General features: G+C 45.5%; 1 protein-coding gene and 4 non-coding genes across 5 annotated transcripts in view; 4 read left to right on the forward strand and 1 right to left on the reverse strand.

Annotated features, from left to right (window-relative positions):
• Nucleotides 1–2,551: 2,551 nt before the first annotated feature.
• The window catches only part of plekhg2 (pleckstrin homology domain containing, family G (with RhoGef domain) member 2), a 69,886-nt gene continuing 53,426 nt past the window's right edge, over nt 2,552–19,011 (forward strand). Inside the window, exons 1-2 of the mRNA XM_069668318.1 lie at nt 2,552–2,948; nt 16,307–16,384. Of these exons, the coding sequence (XP_069524419.1) occupies nt 16,336–16,384 (49 nt within the window). The 5' untranslated portion in view covers nt 2,552–2,948; nt 16,307–16,335. The remainder of the gene's footprint in view (nt 2,949–16,306; nt 16,385–19,011) is intronic.
• trnar-ucu (transfer RNA arginine (anticodon UCU)) lies at nt 5,848–5,939 on the forward strand. Its single transcript is given in 2 exon segments — nt 5,848–5,884; nt 5,904–5,939. It is a non-coding gene; the product is annotated as a tRNA-Arg (tRNA).
• Nucleotides 10,151–10,237, forward strand: trnar-ucu (transfer RNA arginine (anticodon UCU)). The gene is given in 2 exon segments: nt 10,151–10,187; nt 10,202–10,237. It is a non-coding gene; the product is annotated as a tRNA-Arg (tRNA).
• Nucleotides 12,443–12,534, reverse strand: trnar-ucu (transfer RNA arginine (anticodon UCU)). The gene is given in 2 exon segments: nt 12,443–12,478; nt 12,498–12,534. It is a non-coding gene; the product is annotated as a tRNA-Arg (tRNA).
• trnar-ucu (transfer RNA arginine (anticodon UCU)) lies at nt 17,006–17,097 on the forward strand. The gene is given in 2 exon segments: nt 17,006–17,042; nt 17,062–17,097. It is a non-coding gene; the product is annotated as a tRNA-Arg (tRNA).

Raw genomic sequence — 19,011 nt, forward strand, 5'->3', positions numbered from 1 at the left:
CGACCTCATGATTCTACTCTTTGTCCATTTAACCCAAGAGGTCTGTTACAGCTGCCGTTACACAGGAGAGGGAGGACGAAATGCCCTGATGATAAGTGACCACCTGAGTAAAGTAACGTGTCTGCGTTACCAAAAATTAACCTCTGAATGTATGGACTCTACCGTCATTGCATCGTTTACGGCCCATAATCTGTAAGTGTGCAGCCTGATATCAGGACTGAAAGACTCTGTATAACCTTTACAGCTCTTTATGATGCTAACAGTCTGACAGTGAACTGGGCAGGGCTATACAGTGTTAGGCACACCTGTTTCAATGACAACAATACAACACAGGCTCTTAGTCCCAGCAGTGTTGTGGAGCTGTGTTTAGCTGCAGATGCTTCTTCACGTTTGAAGTCGAGCTCTTCACAGCTGACGAGCACTTCTCCTCCAGACACAGCTTACATTTCACCGTCATGTTGTTCTCGTCCCTTTCACCCAAACATTCAGAATCATGTGTCCACAAAGTAAACACTGTCCCCTCAGCTACCTGCCAAGAAGGAGGAGAGAAACAGAAACAGAGCTTCAGGAAAGGAAAAGAGAAATACAGTGATTTATTTTCCAGTAACAGATGTGACTGTTTGTGAAGAAGTAACTACATAACAGATGACTTGTTGTAGAAGTAACGCATTAAGTTACTCGTTACAACAAAAAAGTAATCAGAGTACTGTAACAGATTACTTTGTAACGTGATACCATCAACACTGAATAATGATGCAGCGAGAGACAACCTCTTAACACACCTGTCAGCCTCCCAGAGAGCTTCTCCATCCTCCTCCTTTACGTCACATTAACTCAGTTTCATGCTGTGTTTGTTTTTAACATCAGTTAATCCGGCGTTCATAAGAATATAATGACAATCACTGAGCCATGAAAGTGATCTTTCACGCTGAGATGTCTGATTTGACCTTTGACCCCCAAAATGTATTGGTTTCACTGAAAAGCAGAACATCATCACACTGGAGGATCTGTAGCCTGAGGATTTCTTAAGAACTTTAATTTGAAGATGTTTATTAAAATGTTAAGTGTTGATGTTATTAACACGACCCTCCAGCACACAGGTGCTTCTTCTTGCAGATGAACGTACACACTCTTTATCCTGTCTGCAAACCAAACTTGCTGCAGGATCTTAACCAAGGTGACGATGAAAAAAGGGAACGTTGTTGCTGTTGAACGAGGTGAGCTGCTGCCTTTAAACTCCCACCTGTGGTTTCTATGACGACTGCCTCTGTTTGCTGATTAGTTTGTCTGTGTGTGTGTGTGTGTGTGTGTGTGTGTGTGTGTGAGTCATCCAGCAGCAGGTGCTAGTTACAGGTCAGGTGATACGTCAGTCAGTCTCAGAGCTGCTGATAGACGGTGTGTCTACATGGTGACATCAGATTTCCTCTTTCATGTCCCAAATGAATCCAAAGGTCAAAGTTGAATTCGTATTTTAGAACTTAAAATGAACTTTTCTACAACGTTTGGTGCCTAAAGACAAAAACTACCTGCTGAAATTGAAACATGGTGGTTTTGTCGTAAATCTAAATTAAATGTTGATGTCTCATGCAGGACTCTAACATCAGTGTCCTGCGTTAAATTCGTGTGTTTAACAACTTAATGGACCCCAACCTGCTGCTTGTATGTCGCTACTTTAGCTTCAGTACGAAAACAACGTAACGATTCTCGTGAGAGTTTGTGGACTACCTTGTAAAAAGTTTGAATCGAACAGTTTGTCTGCGAATATTTTGTTTTCTTAAACCAGAGGTTATCACATTTGGAAGAGAGGGTGGAGCTGGAGAGGAGCAAGGGGTTGGCCTAAAGCTAATGCTAGCTTGATTAGCAACTGTACTAACTGTCACATAAATGATTATGCTAATTTAAGCTAACAGGCGTCTTCTTAGAGTTTCTTTAGTACCACTGAACGCGGACAAAACATTTTTCAGGTTCCTGTGTGAGCGAGCTGTCAGTCACAGGTAGCCCCGCCCTAACCCCGCCCCTCTTTCTGGTCTGTGTGACTCTCAATGGGAGCATCAGTGACTAAATGAACATCATGCTGTGCTGAAGAAGACTTAAAACTAGACATCGAAACCATAAACTCGTTAGGAACATGTTTACTGAATAAATCAGGAGAGGAGGAGGAGCATGTTCTCATAGACTTCTAGAGGATCAGACCTTTGGGGTTTCCCCTGCTGGACGTGAGAAAGAATGCAGGTTTAAGGCACTTCCACTTCTTTAAATACACTCTGTGGGTCGCTCACCTGGTTTATAGGGACACTTAGTGAAATAAAGTTTATCTGCAGGAGTATAAAAACATTCCAGAGTGAAAATGTTTCTTAGAAAGTCTTTTGTTCCTGTAAACAGCTGGACTCTCTCTCTCTCCCTCGCTCTCTCCCTCTCTCTCTCTCTCTGATGGTTTTTGGACCTCCCCCCCTCCCTCCCCCTCCGCAGCAGCAGACCGGGTCGAGCCGCCTCTCCGCCGCCCGGAGCTCATCTCCAAACCACCGAATCACATCTTTCGCCGGGAGGTTGACTTTCTTAACACTGCTTCATGTCAGCCTGAGACTTCTCCTCGTCTTTTCTTCACTTTTGAATCGGAGGCAGAGATTTCACGCGGGACAGATGTTGGATGGATTCTCTTTCAATGCTTTTTTTGGTGCGTAAAACTTCGCCAACTGGGTTAGTGGACGAGCCGGAGATCTGACAATTCAAGTCTTTGGAAGTAGGGGTAGTTTGCGAGTTTGAGAGAGGGGGGAAAGTTGCTGAGAGCTCGGGGGAGTTTGATCCAATGCGTCCGGAGCGGCCGGTTAGAGAGCAGGAACATCGGCGACAGACGGAGAGAGAGCCGGAGGAAAGGCTGAGAACTGCGGGGTCTGCAGGGACTCACCGGCTGCTGGACGTTCATGTCTCCGCTGCACACCGGCACCGAGGTACGCTACGCTCATGTTTATCACTTTAACCGGCAAATTGTCCTCTACAGTGTCCCGTGATTCTGCTTTTATTCTTTTAAAAAGGAAACCGTGTGTCAGGAGGAGCTCGGGGTTAAAGTTGTCTCTCTCTTCATGAAGACAAAAAGTTTAAAGACACACGAAAGAGAAAATTAAAATAACTTTCAACACAACTTTAAATACTCAGAGCAACAACAAGCAGCTGCATGAAAAGGAAACCAAAGAGGGAGGGATTGTTTTTCACAATAAAAGCCCCAAACTTTCCTCTTCCTGTCAATCGATCGCAGCATCGATCTTCTGAAAGCTTCTTGTTTGATTTTGTCTCATTTAAGTTTTATTAAGAGACATGTAGCTGTGTGCTGCGCGTGCGTGCTTCTTTTACAAGTTGTGTGACTGTGCGCGTGTCAACAGCCCCTCTGGTATGTGTGTGTGTGTGTGTGTGTGTGTGTGTGTGTGTGTGTTGTCCACTTTAGTGCAGGTTTAGTGTGTTTTCCTCGCACATGTGCACTGGTTTGTCTGATCATGTCTCAGCTCTTCTGGGTGCTTTATCCTTTTCGTCACACTTTTCTCTTTATTGTCTTTGAGACATTTTCATGAAGTTTAACTGAAGCTGAAGAACAGTTGTTTTGGATATTCGGTGACCTTTCTCCTCGGGTTGGAGAATGTGGGAATTCAGTGTGGATTATATTTACTGATCCCATTCCTGACCTCTGTGACCTTAGAGACACTAAACAAACACTTGAACATCACAATGATCTGTCCTCTCACTGCTGCAGGGTGTGATGAGCATTGCAGCCTGTAGGGGGCGCTGGGAGGACTTTTACAATCCAGTGTGAAACGTCTGTTTCAAGCTGCTGAACGGGAACAGATTCAAAGACAGTCCTGATGTGGGGACTGTTGATGGTGACAGATATTTAGGATGTTAACACAGATGTTGTTTAGTTGTTGTTTAAAGCAGCTTGTGTGCTCTCATGTAAGAGAGAAATGTAACATGATTTATTATTAATGAGCTGCTTCTGAATGTTTTTCTAACCACCAACAATCTGCAAAACGTCCTGATTTAATGAGAAGCACGTTAAGAGTCTAAAGAACTGTTTACGTGTTTATTATCAGGAGGTGATGCAGCAATGAGGACGTGAACATGTGGAGCATCCATCTTTAGTTTTTATCCTATCAAAGCAAAAAGAAACTTTGAGACGATAAAAACCAGGTTTCTCCAAAATCACTAAAACAAGAGTAACGAGGACACAGAGCAACACATGCAGGGAAACATGAAACATGACGAGTGTACGGTTCAATGCAAAGAAGCAGAGATGATGAGGTGATGATGAACAGACGGAGCATGATGCTGTTAGGAGCATATCCAGCAGCGTTTTAGCCAGGTGTGTTTCATGTTGATATGAGTGGCAAAGGTCAAAGGTTAAAGGCAGAGTTTATGTTTTTTAGATTTAAAAGGAGAGAGAAACAGATTTCTGATCCTCCTCGTCCTGTTCGCTCTCTGTGTCACTTTCTCTCTCCGTGTCGTCTTTCAAGAGAGAGAGAGAGAGGGAGAGAGAGAGAGAGAGGGAGAGAGAGGGAGAGGGTGCATTAGGACGTGGTCGGATCTGTAAAAGTCTTATTGTAAAACACTCTCTGCGGTTTAGCTGCAAACTTTCTCTGGTTGCAGCTTCTTGAATTTGCTGCTTTTCTTTTCATTTCTGACGTTAAACGAAACGAAGACTCGTTGGATCATCCTCAGTAAGCAGAGTGTCAGTGAATGCACCGTCAGCTGTACCCACAGAGAGTCACCTGAACACATCAGAGTGTTTAAGAAGACGCAGATGCTTCACAATGACTGCAGGTAGACTGTCGTGGTGTGTGCGTGTGTGTGTGTGTGTGTGTGTGTGTGTGAAGGCTGAATCATGTGTGTCTGCCAGGAAGGCCCTTCGATTACTGCCTGAGAAAAACACTAATGGAATTATAATTGCGTTTGTGTGTGTGTGTGTGTGTTTGTGTGCGTGTGTGTGTGTGTGTGTGCGTGTGTGTGCGTGTGTGTGTGTGTGTGTGTGTGTGTGTGTGTGTGTGTGCGTGCGTGTGTGTGTGTATGTGTGTGTGTGTGTGTGTGTGTGTGTGCGTGTGTGTGTGTGTGTGTGCGTGTGTGTGTGTGTGTGTGTGTGTGTGTGTGCGTGTGTGTGTGTGTGTGTGTGTGTGTGTGTGTGTGTGTGTTGCTGGCAGGCAGATGACAGCTAAGTCCTTCAGAGTTAAAACTGGCCTGAAAGGAGGGATGAAGGAGGGAGAGAAAGTTTGTCAGAATAATAAACATGAATTTCAACATGGACTCAGTTTGTTTGGACTCTTCCTCCTCCTCTTCCTCCTTCACACCTCCTCTCTCTCCCCCCCTCCCCTTTTACTCTGTATGCCTCCTTTTTTTAAACTCCTTTAACTGCTGTAGAATAAATCAAAGTGTGTCAGAGTTCTTGCTGGAGGATTCAGATCTTCTGGATCTGAGTGCAGTTTCGGGATGTTGTTTGCATTAAGATTTGTGTGCATTTAAAAAAGTCAATGAAGTGATTCAAAGCGTCCCAAATGGACTTTTGAAATGCTCGTCTGTTGAACAGAGGTCGGATCATTCCTGATGCCTTCCAGGAAGTCTGGAAATCTGAACGCTGAACGGCTTTCATGAAAATGCGTCATGCAGATTTGTCGCTCAAGTTGAAATCTTTGCTGAACCTGCTGCAGATGAGATTAATAAATCATCGACACATGATTGGTCAGTACTACTCGGACTACAAATGTACTACAAACTGAAACAAGAACACTTCCTGTACTAAAATCCGGTTGCGTTCTTCTTAGTCAAAATGCTCCACGTCTTACTGATGGATGGACGTGCTTATGATCACATGGCTCTGTGGCGCAATGGACAGCGCGTTGGACTTCTAGTTAAGCTGCAAAGAAGAGATTCAAAGGTTGTGGGTTCGAGTCCCACCAGAGTCGAGCCTTGAGTTATAAAGCATCCATGAACCTCCGAGCTGCACATGTTTGTGTTCTTTGAGCGAACTGCAGGTGAGCTCTGCGTTTTAACATCTCTGCTGTTTGTGACGTCTTCTTAAAAACACAAGCAGCCATTGATCCGAATCAAACACGCCCCAAACACGCCCCAACCATCCCGAGTATTTGGAAGCAGCTTTAATATCGAGCCCGAGCAGGATAATTATGGGATGTGGGCTGGTCGTTCCCTCGGCGACCGCTGTTTGTCGTTTATAATAATTAGTCCGACAATTTAGGATCATCTGAGGTCGGACAGAGGCTCTGCTGTGTGTGTGTGTGTGTGTGTGAGTGTGTGTGTGTGTGTGTGTGGGGCTCAGGCGACAGATGTATACCGCAGTGTTTCCGACCTCGGAGCAACATGGTAAACAACACACACACACACACACACACATACGCACACAAATAAATGCATGCATACAGTAAATACAAAGAGAGTTCTGATGGATGAGAGTGTCTCTGTCAGCGCACGACTCGTCCTCGTGAGAAGAAGCAGAGAAAAGAAAAGAGACTGAAGGAGCAGCTCCGCCGGCCGTGCGGCTCTGTGGTGGACAGCGCAGTGGACTTCTAGTAAACCACAGGAGTAGTAATTCAGAGGTTGTGGGTTTGAGTCCCACCACGGTTGTACTTTATAGGCAGTAATTAAGAACCAAAAGAGCGGTAATCTCAGATATCTGCACATGGAGGCAGAATGTGACGGAGCAGGAGAAGATTCTGGTTTCTGTTAGCATCGATGGTTCTTAAACGTTGGCCCGGCTTTAGACTCAAATATGTCCGAAAAACAACTTCCCACCGTGAGAACTGGGACCATCCAGGGAGATGTGAATGCAGGGTTCATTGTGTGATGGGGCCGTGACACGGTTCCCCAGAATGGAAACGATGCGAACAAGTGACACCAAACACAAGCTCAGCCCCTCTGCAGCCTCGCCCGATGTATATCTGGACATGTTTTGTGCTCCATCTGCCACCGTTCACTCCCTCGCTGTGTGGAAGGAACAGGTGTGAGGCTGAGCGGGCTTAAGATGGTATTCATGGAACACACATGCAGCATATCAGCTTACCTCGATGATCACCAAGTTTTCCGCATTATTACGGATGATGGAGTTTTCATTTCAACATTTCCTTCACCGCTAAGGACTTAAAGTAATAATCTGGAAGATGTTCATGTAAATAAACGTCAGTTAAGTCTCTGTCTATCGCCCAATGAGGTAACACATGGTGACTGAGCCTGTGGCCCACTGATGGAAGCCTTTGCATTTGCAGTATATAGTATTATTATGGGCTGGGTGTCTGTGGCGGCGCCCAGTTAGTGACGCGTTTTCCATCAGCCAGCAGTGGTTGGTCTGCCAGAGAGGGTAGGCGGAGCTAAGCGGCTGCTTTTCCGCTCTCTGCAAGTGTTGCGAGTAAACAGTAATCTACTATGGCTGAACAAACAAAGAAAAGATGGATGACTACAGATACAACTTCAACAAGAAGTGAAAATCCAAAGAAGAAGAAACAAACTCGACGCTCAGATGAAGCAAACAGTCTGAAAAGGAAAGCGACCATCAGCCAGGAAAATCAAGAGTTACAACCGGAGCCGACCGTGGACGTCTGGTTCAACTGGAAGTGTACTGCCGTAACTACCGTGTATCGCCAAAGGTGGCGCCAAAGAGAAGCAAACTGAGATCTTTGAGATTGTCAGTTTGAGGAAGCAGCTTCCTGATTTAAACATCTTCCAGGTTCTTGACTAAATTTATGAGCTCAAGCGTACCAAACATGTCAGAGTGATCATGTAACAGACCTCACATGCTTCTTGACCTTTTTTTTAACCCCTTCTTTTGGGCTTTCCCTGCAACCTCATTTACACCCCATAACACTAAACTGAACTTTGGGTTGTTTGCTGAGAAGACGTCTCACTTCAAATGGACTGAAAAGTCTGCAGGAGGGACTCACGAGGTCGGAGATCGGACACTGGGACGACATAAACCCTCGCAGACTCATCATGACGTCCCCTCAGAGTCTGAGAGTCCTTGGTTTGGACGTTAGGATCGGGTCCGTGTGTCTGAACAGAAACAGCAGTTCTTCTTCTTCTGCTTTAGTTCTTCTTTCTGCCCTGAGGGGTCCGTGTGTCATCTCCCACTGAACTCTGGGAAGTTAAGTCAGTCCCTTTATCCTCCTGTAAGAGAGTTTAAATACTTACTGTGATTGTTGAGAGCTGAAACAATGCTTCATGTGTTCATTGTGTTTAAGTTCAGACCAGGTGTGTGCGGCTGGAGTTACAGTAGCTTCAGGTGTGTGTGTGTGTGTGTGTGTGTGTGTGTACATTCCCATCATGAATCACAGCTCCCGCTCCCCCCATCTCTGTCACTCAGCTTACCCATAAAAACGTTTTGTCTGTCATTTTGTTTCTCTCTCTCACACACACACACACACACACACACACACACACACACACACACACACACACACACACACACACACACTTGTGTCTACCAGCAGGGTTAACTGTGTGTTATTAGTCTCACACACAGACATAAGCACATGCAGGGGATTTCCAAACACGCACACATTTCGCTCGGTCTTTTCTCTGCAGCAGCTGAATGCTGAAGTTTAAGTGTCCGCTGAGAGGACGGAGCTTCCCACAATGCACTTCAGGACAATAGAAACTGTTTCTTCTCACTGATGGCTGCCTGTTCCCAGACGTACATTTATTATTAGATCATATTTAATCGTTCTCAGGTCGACCTGAAGTCAAACAGAAGACATGTTCTTGTCCTGTTTCACTCTTTGACCAGAGCAGACGGAGAATCTCGACCACAAGCTATTAAAACATCACAGAGGCGTTGAGATTTAGCCGTGTGCTAACAGACAGAGGTCAAAGGTCAGAGTCTCTCTGACTGCTTCATGTTTCCCTCAGGAGAAGTTTCACAACAGGACTGTAACATCATCCTTCTTCTGTTACATAAACCATGATTGGATCTATTGTACTCGGAGCTTTTCATCCCGTGCCATCGATTGTTCGCTCAGTGAGTTATTGGTCTGTTCTTTAGGAGGAAGACAAACTTTGGTTTGCTCTGTTAGCAGACCTGATAGTGAAAAAGCTGCATGTAAAGCTGCAATAAATCACTTGCAGAAATTCAACACAACAGCAACAATTCAACGCTTAACGCTCAAACTTAGAACTTAAAGATTTCTGTCTGTAAGAAGAAAACTTTTCAGACCGCTTCAGAACAAGTTTCTTCTCTTGTGCTGACATCAACTGAACATTTAACGACTCTTTCTCTGTCAGCATCCCTCTTTAGATTACTCGATGGCCCACAAGGGCGAGACGGAGACGCGCTGCAAAAGGAAGAACACGCCGCACGAAGCCGAAACAAACGCATTCACATCAAACGTGCTGCAAAAACAGAAACCAGGCAAAGTCAAGCGCGTCGTTAACGAGCAGGTTTTATGTGAGGATCGCACTGATCTTCTGCGCCGCCGGGTTCCAGACGTGTGTGAAGCTTCCACGCTCTGTACCTTTTATTAACTTCCTTCAAAGTCTTGGCTGTATGAGTCTGGACAGACACGGATGTAAACCTGACTGGTTGGCGGAGGCACACGACCACGAGACGGTGATCCTAGTTTTTACTGCTTTATGAAATAGTTCATCAGTTTTAATCCCTTAATTTAAAATCACATTTAAACGTTCGCTCGCTCTGACTAACGTTTCACTCTTTGCTAGCAGCTGGAGCTGTTTGCTATCGTCCTGTAACACAAGACCGGAGACTTCTTCTTCTCTGCTCTAAAACAGACGCTGCCAGTGATCGACGCCACGAGCACAAGGGAAACAGCGGGACAGCAGAGTGCAGCTATTGTGTGTGTGTGTGTGTGTGTGTGTGTGTGTAAGAGAAAGAAGTGTTTTCAGAAGATACACAGACACACAGGCAGTGAGACCACACACAGTGTCTGGCCTACATACTGTGATGATGTGAATGTGTCTCAGAGGACAGAGGGCCCTGTGTGTCTCTTCTCTTAACAGAACTACTGGAAGTTTACGCTCACTGTCACTGTGTTTGTCCGGCCACAGTGTGTGTGTGTGTGTGTGTGTGTGCGTGTGTGTGTGTGTGCGTGCGTGCGTGCGTGCGTGCGTGCGTGCGTGCGTGCGTGCGTGCGTGTGACTGAGAGTTTTGTCCACAGGCTCTGTGGCGCAATGGACAGCGCATTGGACTTCTAGGCAGGCTGAAGAGATTCAAAGGTTGTGGGTTCAAGTCCCACCAGAGTCGACCTTAAGCTCACCAAGATGGTTTCCACAGCAGGTTTTATACCTGCGCTGCCATGACTGCTCCTGTTCGTACCATGTCCTGCACCAGCAGGTGGCTCACACAGCCCAAACCGCCTGTCTATACCATTTAAAGTCAACAGAGCCAACAGAGCAGGTGTTGCTCAGAATAACGGCCTCTGTGGTGCAGTGGACAGCGCGTTGGACTTCTGGTTCAAGCCCCCCCCCCCCACACACACAAGTCAGTGTTTAAGCTCTGCAGTGGATTTAAAATGACCCTACGTTGCCATAACTGCTTAACATAATAACACCCAACCACAAGAGCCCATCAGTGTCATCTGAACACAATATAGCGACTGCAGCCAGTAACTCTGGCCCACAGCTTCCTCATCCGTCCACCGGTCAGTGTTTACAGTCCGACGAGCAACACGACACCAGAATGGAGTTGAAGCGAGTCAGATGGATGTTCCTTGGAGCTTATGGCTCTGTGGCACAATGGACACGTGGTTGTTCAAATCTAAGCGCAGGATCGTTTATGAAAAATGTCAACACAATATTCTAAGAGTCAAACCCAGAGGAAGTCATTCCAAGGTCGTAGGTTCCAGTCCAATCAGATGCTGCTGACACTGCTGACGCACACAGATACAAAGTTAAACAGAAATCAAACAGGGCGCAGGTTTAGCTCAGCCGTGTGCGGAGGCTACAGTTCACCTGCATTTTGTCAGCAACCAGAACCTCAACTGGAGTGGAACCAAGAACCCTTTGGACCAGAACTTTTTGACAGCATGTGCCTGCTTTTATATAGAGCGGATCTACCCTTTAATAAGTGTCCAACGTGCTGTACTTGCCCAACAGGAACGTCCATCCAGCAGACTTGCTTCAGCTGAGCTACATTCTGTTTAGTTTTCAAGACGCTGTTGAGTCAGGAGGTTTGTAAATCTACAAGTTGGAGTTTATTTATCGTATTTCTACAAATAATCTCTCCCGTACGCCCCTGCCACGTCTCCCCGACCCCACACACTGACCTACTTCTCTCATGGTTCAACAGACAAACTGAAAGTATAACGAAATACATTCATACACAAGATTTATATTCCTTTGTGTCTGCTGAGCATTTTGTTAAACTGCTGAATCAACCCGAATATTTAACTGGTAAAGCTTGTTGTGATCAGCCTGTGAGGCGACGCTGAGGGCTGAAACCAGGAGGCCTCACTCTGTCAGTGATCTCATATAAACATGAACCCAATAGAGACAGGAAAAATGTAAACACACACGCACACACACACACGCACACACACTCAGATATTGTACAGGCGTTCCTTGCTCTGCGTCCTAGTTGTGATATTTTCCGACTGTTTGCGGCCTGCAGACCTTCAGGCTCATTACTGCACAAGTATGACTAATAATTGTAATTATTTTGGAAATCCGGTAATCAGCATCTCTAATTATTGTCATCAATCTCTATTTTCTCTGTTTTGACATTTCCATTGTTTGTGTTTGACTCCACACAATAACTGACAGGAGGCAGCGAGCGTGACGTCGCTCAGGCTGCGTTCAGCGTCTCAAAGAGTTCTGGAGGAACGACATTTGTTTCACTTCTGATTCTCACGTTCAGCTGCTGTTTGAATGGACACAGTTCAGAGTGTAGAACGGGCTACACGGAGCTCTTTCCAACTTAACCATTCTCCTTCTTTTAAATGCACAACTGCAGGCGCATAGCGCTCTTTATTAAGTCCTCAGGCTCGACTGTGAAGGCCACAATCCACATTTATTTTATTTATACAACACAGAACAGTGTGACGTCCATCGTTGCCCTTTGCTATTATCAGTTTTGCAGGTCGGGTCTTGGCCTCTTGGATCAACAGTCAGATTTCTTTATCTGAATGTTTTATTTACAAGACTAAAACTATAAATAGCTTTATGTTCATTTCCATTAAATCATCATTTTCTGTCATGTGACTGGTGGGACTCGAACCCACAACCTGTGAATGACTTCAAAGACCAAAGTCCAACGTACTGTCCATTGCTGTGGCCTTCATTCATGGCTTCAGGCCTTTGGGAAGGAAACTCATAAACACAGGAGCAAACGAGCACAAGATGAGGCGTCGGAGCTGACACTAAATGGTACTGATACTGTGATGTTCAGCACTTGTTGCAGTGTGAGTCACTTCCCATCCACTGTTTAAAACACTCTGCTGAGCTCGAAGCCCGACTCTGGTGGGACTCGAACCCACAACCTTTGAATCACTTCTCCTGTGCACACCTAGAAGTCCAATGCGCTGTCCATTGCGCCACAGAGCCGCTGTAAGGGAAGAGGGTCCCACAAAGTGTGAAAAACTTTCACCTACACAGGTACAGAGAGGGATCACTGAAGCACGAGGGAATTCATCACACCTGGAGTTTATAGGGACCTCATGTCAACGATAACAGTGAGCTGGTTTTGACGATGGAGCGACTCGAACACACAACCTTTGAATTACTTGATAAGAGTTTAACTAGAAGTCCATTGCGCCACACGAGCCGTACATCTGGGTTGGCTGCCATGTCAGCTTCACTTAGTTTGTGTGTGTGACAGGAGAAGAGGTGATATGGTCACATACCTGAGCATCACATGAAGTGACTTTTGTTAACAGCTTTGGCTTTGTTGTTTTTTGTTTTAAAACATGGGAACACTCATCATTTCCTCGTTACAGACTTTGTGTGGTTTGAAGAAGAAATGGTGAGTCTAAAATAATTGAGATAATGTACCGAAACACAAAAACCCATCTCACTAGCTGGCTTTATTCAAGCCAGCTAGCTCGACCCACCTGGACTTACCTGTTCTTTGTTCTGTTGGAGGTCAGACGTGTTGAAATTGAAATGGCGGAAATTCACGACGGGAAATGAACGCAACGCAAGTTTGGACGGTTTCGACGCGATTTGAGTTTTGTCTTTGTTCTGAGAACGTTTAGGTTGGTTTTAGTTGAGTGTTTCTGCACCTACCTCAGGTGGAGCCGGGGTTCGATCCCACGTCGCCTGGTTGTCTGTCCGTGTCCTTCTCCACTGAGCCATCTTCAGCGCTGAGAAACACAAACAACCAGAGAGAGAGAAGATCAGACTGAGGGAGGAGTCTGCTGAGAATTCACCTCCGTCAGTCTGGAGAGAAGCCTGTGGACGGATGGACTTTCTGCTTTCTGAGTTCACAGTCATGTTGTTGAGCTGTCTTCAGCTGCTTGTCTCATCATTCAGAGGTAAATGAAGGTGTCTGAGTCCTGTGATCCACCGCGGTCCAGTGGTTAGGAGTCCTGCTTTCCTTCCAGGTGATCTGGGTTCATCTTTGTGTCACACAGTTGACATGAGACACAGAGCTTTAACGATTGTTTCTTCTCAGCTGGTTTTTATTTAACTGCTAAATGAAAAGTAGACGTCAGTTTTAACCTTTTCACTTTGACATGGCATGCCAGAGTAACGAAGGACGTGCCAATTTGCGAAAAATACAATCTCCTGCATACTTTTATTTTAAAGATCGACTAATCAAAGAAACTCCTCTTGGAAGACACAGTCGGGAAAAAGAGGTAAAGCCACTGGAGAACACGACAGCTGAAGAGACACATCTTAAAGTCAGCGCTGCCAGAATGGGTTCAGTTGATTGCTGATTAAAGAAAATTCTATCAAGCTGAAATTTGATTCAGAATCAGCCTGATTACAGCACAAACTGGGCTTTTATGATGATTTATGAAACAAAAGGGTCCATTCAACCATGAGCACTCAGCCTGGAGACTCACATCCCTATTGTTATAGGACCATTCCATGAAGACGTGGCCTTCAACCAACCTGATCGAAATACTCGAGATGTCTAAAGTGTGTCAGTTTGTCCAAACAGGTCCAGAGTTATTCATGAAAGAAGCGATCAATGAAGGCAGGCGGCTCTGTGGCACGATGGATAGCGCGTTGGACTTCTGGGAAAAGCCAATTTGAAGGTGTTAAGAGGTCGTGGGTTCAAGTCCCACCAGAGGTGAGCTTTATCAGCTGAACGTCAACTTTATGTCCCCAAATCATCAGCTGGAAGCGGTTCTTCAACGGGCTGCAGCTGTGGGAGTTCACCGTGTCAGACTTTGAGAAAATATCTGGAGAACTGGATTGAACAGGCTTCACCTGTACTCACCAGAAGCTGTGACGTCTGACCTTTGACCCTTTATACTGTGCCTCCCCTGCGATGTCGTACCTGGAGCTGAAGCTGGCTCCCCTGCTGAGCTCGGTGGAAGTGAAACTGTCGGGTCAAAAGGCTGAAAGTGGAAAATCTGGACTGTGTTGGACAGCGCTCTCTGGTTGACATGGCAACGAGATAGATCTTCAATAACACACGCACACACACAAACACACCGACCCTGCTGTTCTGATGTAAGTGAGAATGTTGGTTGGCTTCCATCATCGGTCACTGGGGTGTCTGTGTGTGACGGAGTGTGTTTGAAGCGGATGCACCTGGAAATACCTTCATAGGTGATGATGACACACACACACACACACACACACACGCACACACAAGCACACACACACACACGGGCCTTCTGCATTATAAGACAAATGAGCTGTTTGTGAAGGATCGAAGAGAAACTGGAGGTGTTGATCGATTCAAGTTCATCAGGTTCACTTGAGCTGAAACTTAAATGGATTCATTGTCAACAGTCGAATGTCTGACCTGTTTTTAAAGCTTTTCCAGGCCGTTACATGTGAATATTTTGTGGTTTCTTTCCTCCTTTATGGCGGTGAAACAAACCCGCTTATACATGCCGATTGTCTCTTTTCCCATTGCCAGTGAAGTATCCTCCTGACGGTCTCTTTTCTGCTGCGTCACCGTCTGACGTCACAAACGCGTCAGAGACAGGGTTAGTAACCAGTGTTACAGTGGTTAGGTCTTTATTGTGTCTAATCGACAGATTTGGAGCGATGTTCGAGCGCTGGTCGGACGGAGACGGGCGGAGTTTGTAACTGTCGCAGAAGTTACCGACGAAGCATAGCATCACGCCGGAAAGGGGGCGGAGATTAGCGTGTTGACAATGGTTGAGTGTTCCCATCAGTGCCGATCGGAGCCGAGGCGATAATTACCTGGGTCTGCTGATGAGTCATGTGACCCGGGTCTGAATGTTGATTGTAACCTTTCCCACTAAGCAAAAAAGGCGGGTGTTAGCGTTTTCTTTGGGATAAGGGCAAAAGTATGATGGGAGTTGTAGTTTTATCCCGAATTTAGGAGAAAGATGACACACTGTTTTCTCTTGTTAGAGGAAATATTCCTCATTAGCTTGATCCAATCAAGCACTTTCAAATTAAAAGCCTTTTTAACAACTTAAAAAATGCAGATTATATTCCATGAAACAGATCTGCAGGTGTTTCAACACACAGTTAAAGGATTTCAACCTGCAAACCTGCAAACCTGCTCTGCATCTGGCTTCTATTACTGACACCCCTCCACCCCCCATACACCCCCTCACCGGCTCTCCCCCTCCCCACCTGACCCACATCTCTCAGTCGTTCTGAAGACAGCTGCAGAAACACTCGCTCGTACGTACAATGGACTAATTGGGTCAATCTGTGTTACTGTATCAATGACTTTGTAGGAGGCCGTTATCCTCCAGTGGAGACACACGCACACACACACACACACACACACACGCACACACACACACACACGCACACACACACACACACACACACACACACACACACACACACACACACACACACACACCCACACATACACACACACGCACAGCAGTTAAAGAGAAGAGACCACATTCTTGTCTTCAGGCCAAACATTACATATGTCCTCACTCTTTTCACACAAGAAAGGAGAGAATTCTTTTATACAGACCTCCCCCTCCCCCTCCCCCTCCTCCTCCTCCTCCTCCTCCTCCTCCTCCTCGTCTCCTGTTAAATGAAGACGTGTGTAAAAGTTCCTCTTTGTGTGTTCGGTCTCTTTGTGACACTTTTATGTTGGGACTGCCTCTAAAAGGAGAGAAGAAGAGAATCTGCAGAGAGAAAGCTGCTCTGAGATGTAGAAACAGCTGACCGGAGTGTTCTCGCTTTGTTTCTCCAGGTTTCTACTTCCTGTGACATCATCGCACCATGCCTGAGGGGTCACGGCGAGGCAGCCAGAAATCGCCTAGCAACACAGGTAAGGGGAGGAGCTTACACTGTTTTTAGTGACTTCCTAATGACCTCAGAAAAATACTGTAACTTCTGATGTTTTTGATTTTAGCTGCCAGATAGAAATTTGAGTAAGAATGTGATACCAACGACCATTTCTAAGTGAATTAACGTCACTATTTAAAGGGGACTTCTGGTATTTTTAAACCTGAAATATATTTTGGGGTATGAATGATTAAAAGCCTCAGTGTTCATCCTGCAGCAGTGAAACAGGCTGTAATGGCTGCAACATAATCCTGGATGGGTCACAGGTCGTTCACTAAAAGTTCTTGTTGTTAGACCTTTTTGTTACAGAGGAAGATGATTGTTTTAACCACAGACAGACGTTACATCGCTCTCTGCAGACACACCAGACTCCATTCATAAAAACACTGATTTAAGCTCACAGGACACAGGAGCTGCTGCTCTGCTGCTGCCTCCAGTTGTTAGTTAGTTTGTGCAGTTTGATTTTGTGTGTTTCAAACAGCTAGTTTGAATCCAACACAGCATTTGTCTAACTCACCACCAACGTGCTGCTCTGAGGAGTGGAGGAGGACCAGTTGTCAAAATAGCAAGCACAGCTGAAGCAAGTCTCCACTGCAGAATGTGTGGCTCTGTGGCGCAATGGATAGCGCGTTGGACTTCTAGTGACGTGCAGGAGAAGTGATTCAAAGGTTGTGGGTTCGAGTCCCACCAGAGTCGACTCTTATAAACGTCTCAGGTAGAAATGTGCAGTCTTAGCCTCTTTCAGCCACAGGGACTTAATGCATTTCATGCCAGTATGTTGCGCTGCGTTCATGCGCACAGCTGGTCTGAATTGTACATTTGGGAGGTCGTTCTTCCTGCACGAGTGTTTAAAGAACACACTGAACATTCACTGAAACGGTTGTATTATTGTTACGGGACTCCTTATTATAGTTTGTAGATCATTCTAACAAATAGCCCCTCTAACTTATCAAGGTGAACTGTATCTTACAGGTACACTCGGACACAGTTTTAACAGCCGGACGCGTTATGTTTCCGGGTTGTCCGTCCGTATGTCCGTCCGTCCGTCCCATTCTTGTGAACACGATATCTCAGAAACACCTTGAGAGAATTTCTTCAAACTTGGCACGAATGTCCACTTGGACCCAAGGATGAACTGATTCGATTTTGGGTCGAAATCAAATCAAGGTTAAAGGTCAAGGTCAGTGTGACCTCACAAAACACATTTCTGGTTATAACTCCAGAATTCCTTCGCTTATAATGATAAAAGTTGGCACAAACGTCCACTTGGACTCAGGAATGATCTGATTAGATTTTGGTGCTGAAAAGTCAAAGGTCAAGGTCCCGGTGATCTTACGTCCATCCCATTCATGTGAACACGATATCTCAGGAACGCCTTGAAGGAATTTCTTAAAATTTGGCACAAACATTCACTTGGACTCAAGGATGAACTGAGTAGATGTTGATGGTCAAAGGTCAAAGGTCAAGGTCACTGTGACCTCACAAAACACGTTGCCATAACTAATTTCATACGCTAATTATGGCAACATAATTTCACACAAATTTTGGTTTAAAATGAAGAAGTGATGAAATTTTATATCCAAAAGATGAAAGTTTAACATCACTGTGACGGCATATTGATTTAGACCCAGGGGTATGAATCCACCCTTTTCACTTCCTCTCACTGGATGACACCAGGCGGGCGGCCTCCTGTTCCTCTGGTGATCCACAACAAGATATTTGATCTCCATTTACCCAATCGTGATTTCTGATCATTCTGACATCAGAACGTGTGAAATGAATAATGGATAGAAGAAACACCGTGCAGCTTTGAGGAGTTAGTGTTTGTCGTTCTCAAAGTTTGGAGCTGCTTGTTGAGTTTTCCCACGAAGCTGCTGCACATTTAAAGTTATTTTAAACACATTTATTTCAGTGTTTGGGGCTCAACTTTCTCTCTCCGAGCTGTGACTTCCTGTTAGCAAACCAGAGAGAGGCCGAGCAGAATGACCTGCTATTACACACACACACACACACACACACACACACACACAAACACACACACACACACATAGAGGCGCAGTAATGATGTGTAATTACACACAGCCACCATGCTGTTTAGTTGCTCGGCTGTTATATTGGCTTCCATAGTTAGCATTCACAAACACACACACACACACACACACACACACACACACACTGCAATTATCATAAAGGCAACAGATTTGTACACAAACACACACACATGTACACACGCTGTACACATTGCACTGATTGTAACTTTCACTGAGTGCAGGAAGTTGTATGGTTTGTGGCGATAAAGTGCAGCACTGAACAATGTTTCTGCTCCCACACACACACACACACACACACACACACACACACACAATAAAATGCCACAGCAGATCTGTTGATTATAACCATAGAAAGGAACGAGGCAGAAAATAGAGAGAACGCCCAAGATAAGGCTGCAGAAAAACGGCAACGATGAACGATAGAATAGAAACAGAGAGGAGGAGGAGGAGGAGGAGGGGAGGAAGAGGAGGAAAAGGAGTGAGAGGAGGAGGAGGAAAAGAATGAGGAAACAGAGGTTTCACATGGGATGAGGAGAAACCCGGATGGAGGAGAAGGAGA

The sequence above is a fragment of the Semicossyphus pulcher genome, unplaced genomic scaffold (assembly GCF_022749685.1).
Source record: "Semicossyphus pulcher isolate SPU_LCO1_2020_fin unplaced genomic scaffold, fSemPul1.0.p SCAF_19, whole genome shotgun sequence".
Classification (NCBI taxonomy): domain Eukaryota; kingdom Metazoa; phylum Chordata; class Actinopteri; order Labriformes; family Labridae; genus Semicossyphus; species Semicossyphus pulcher.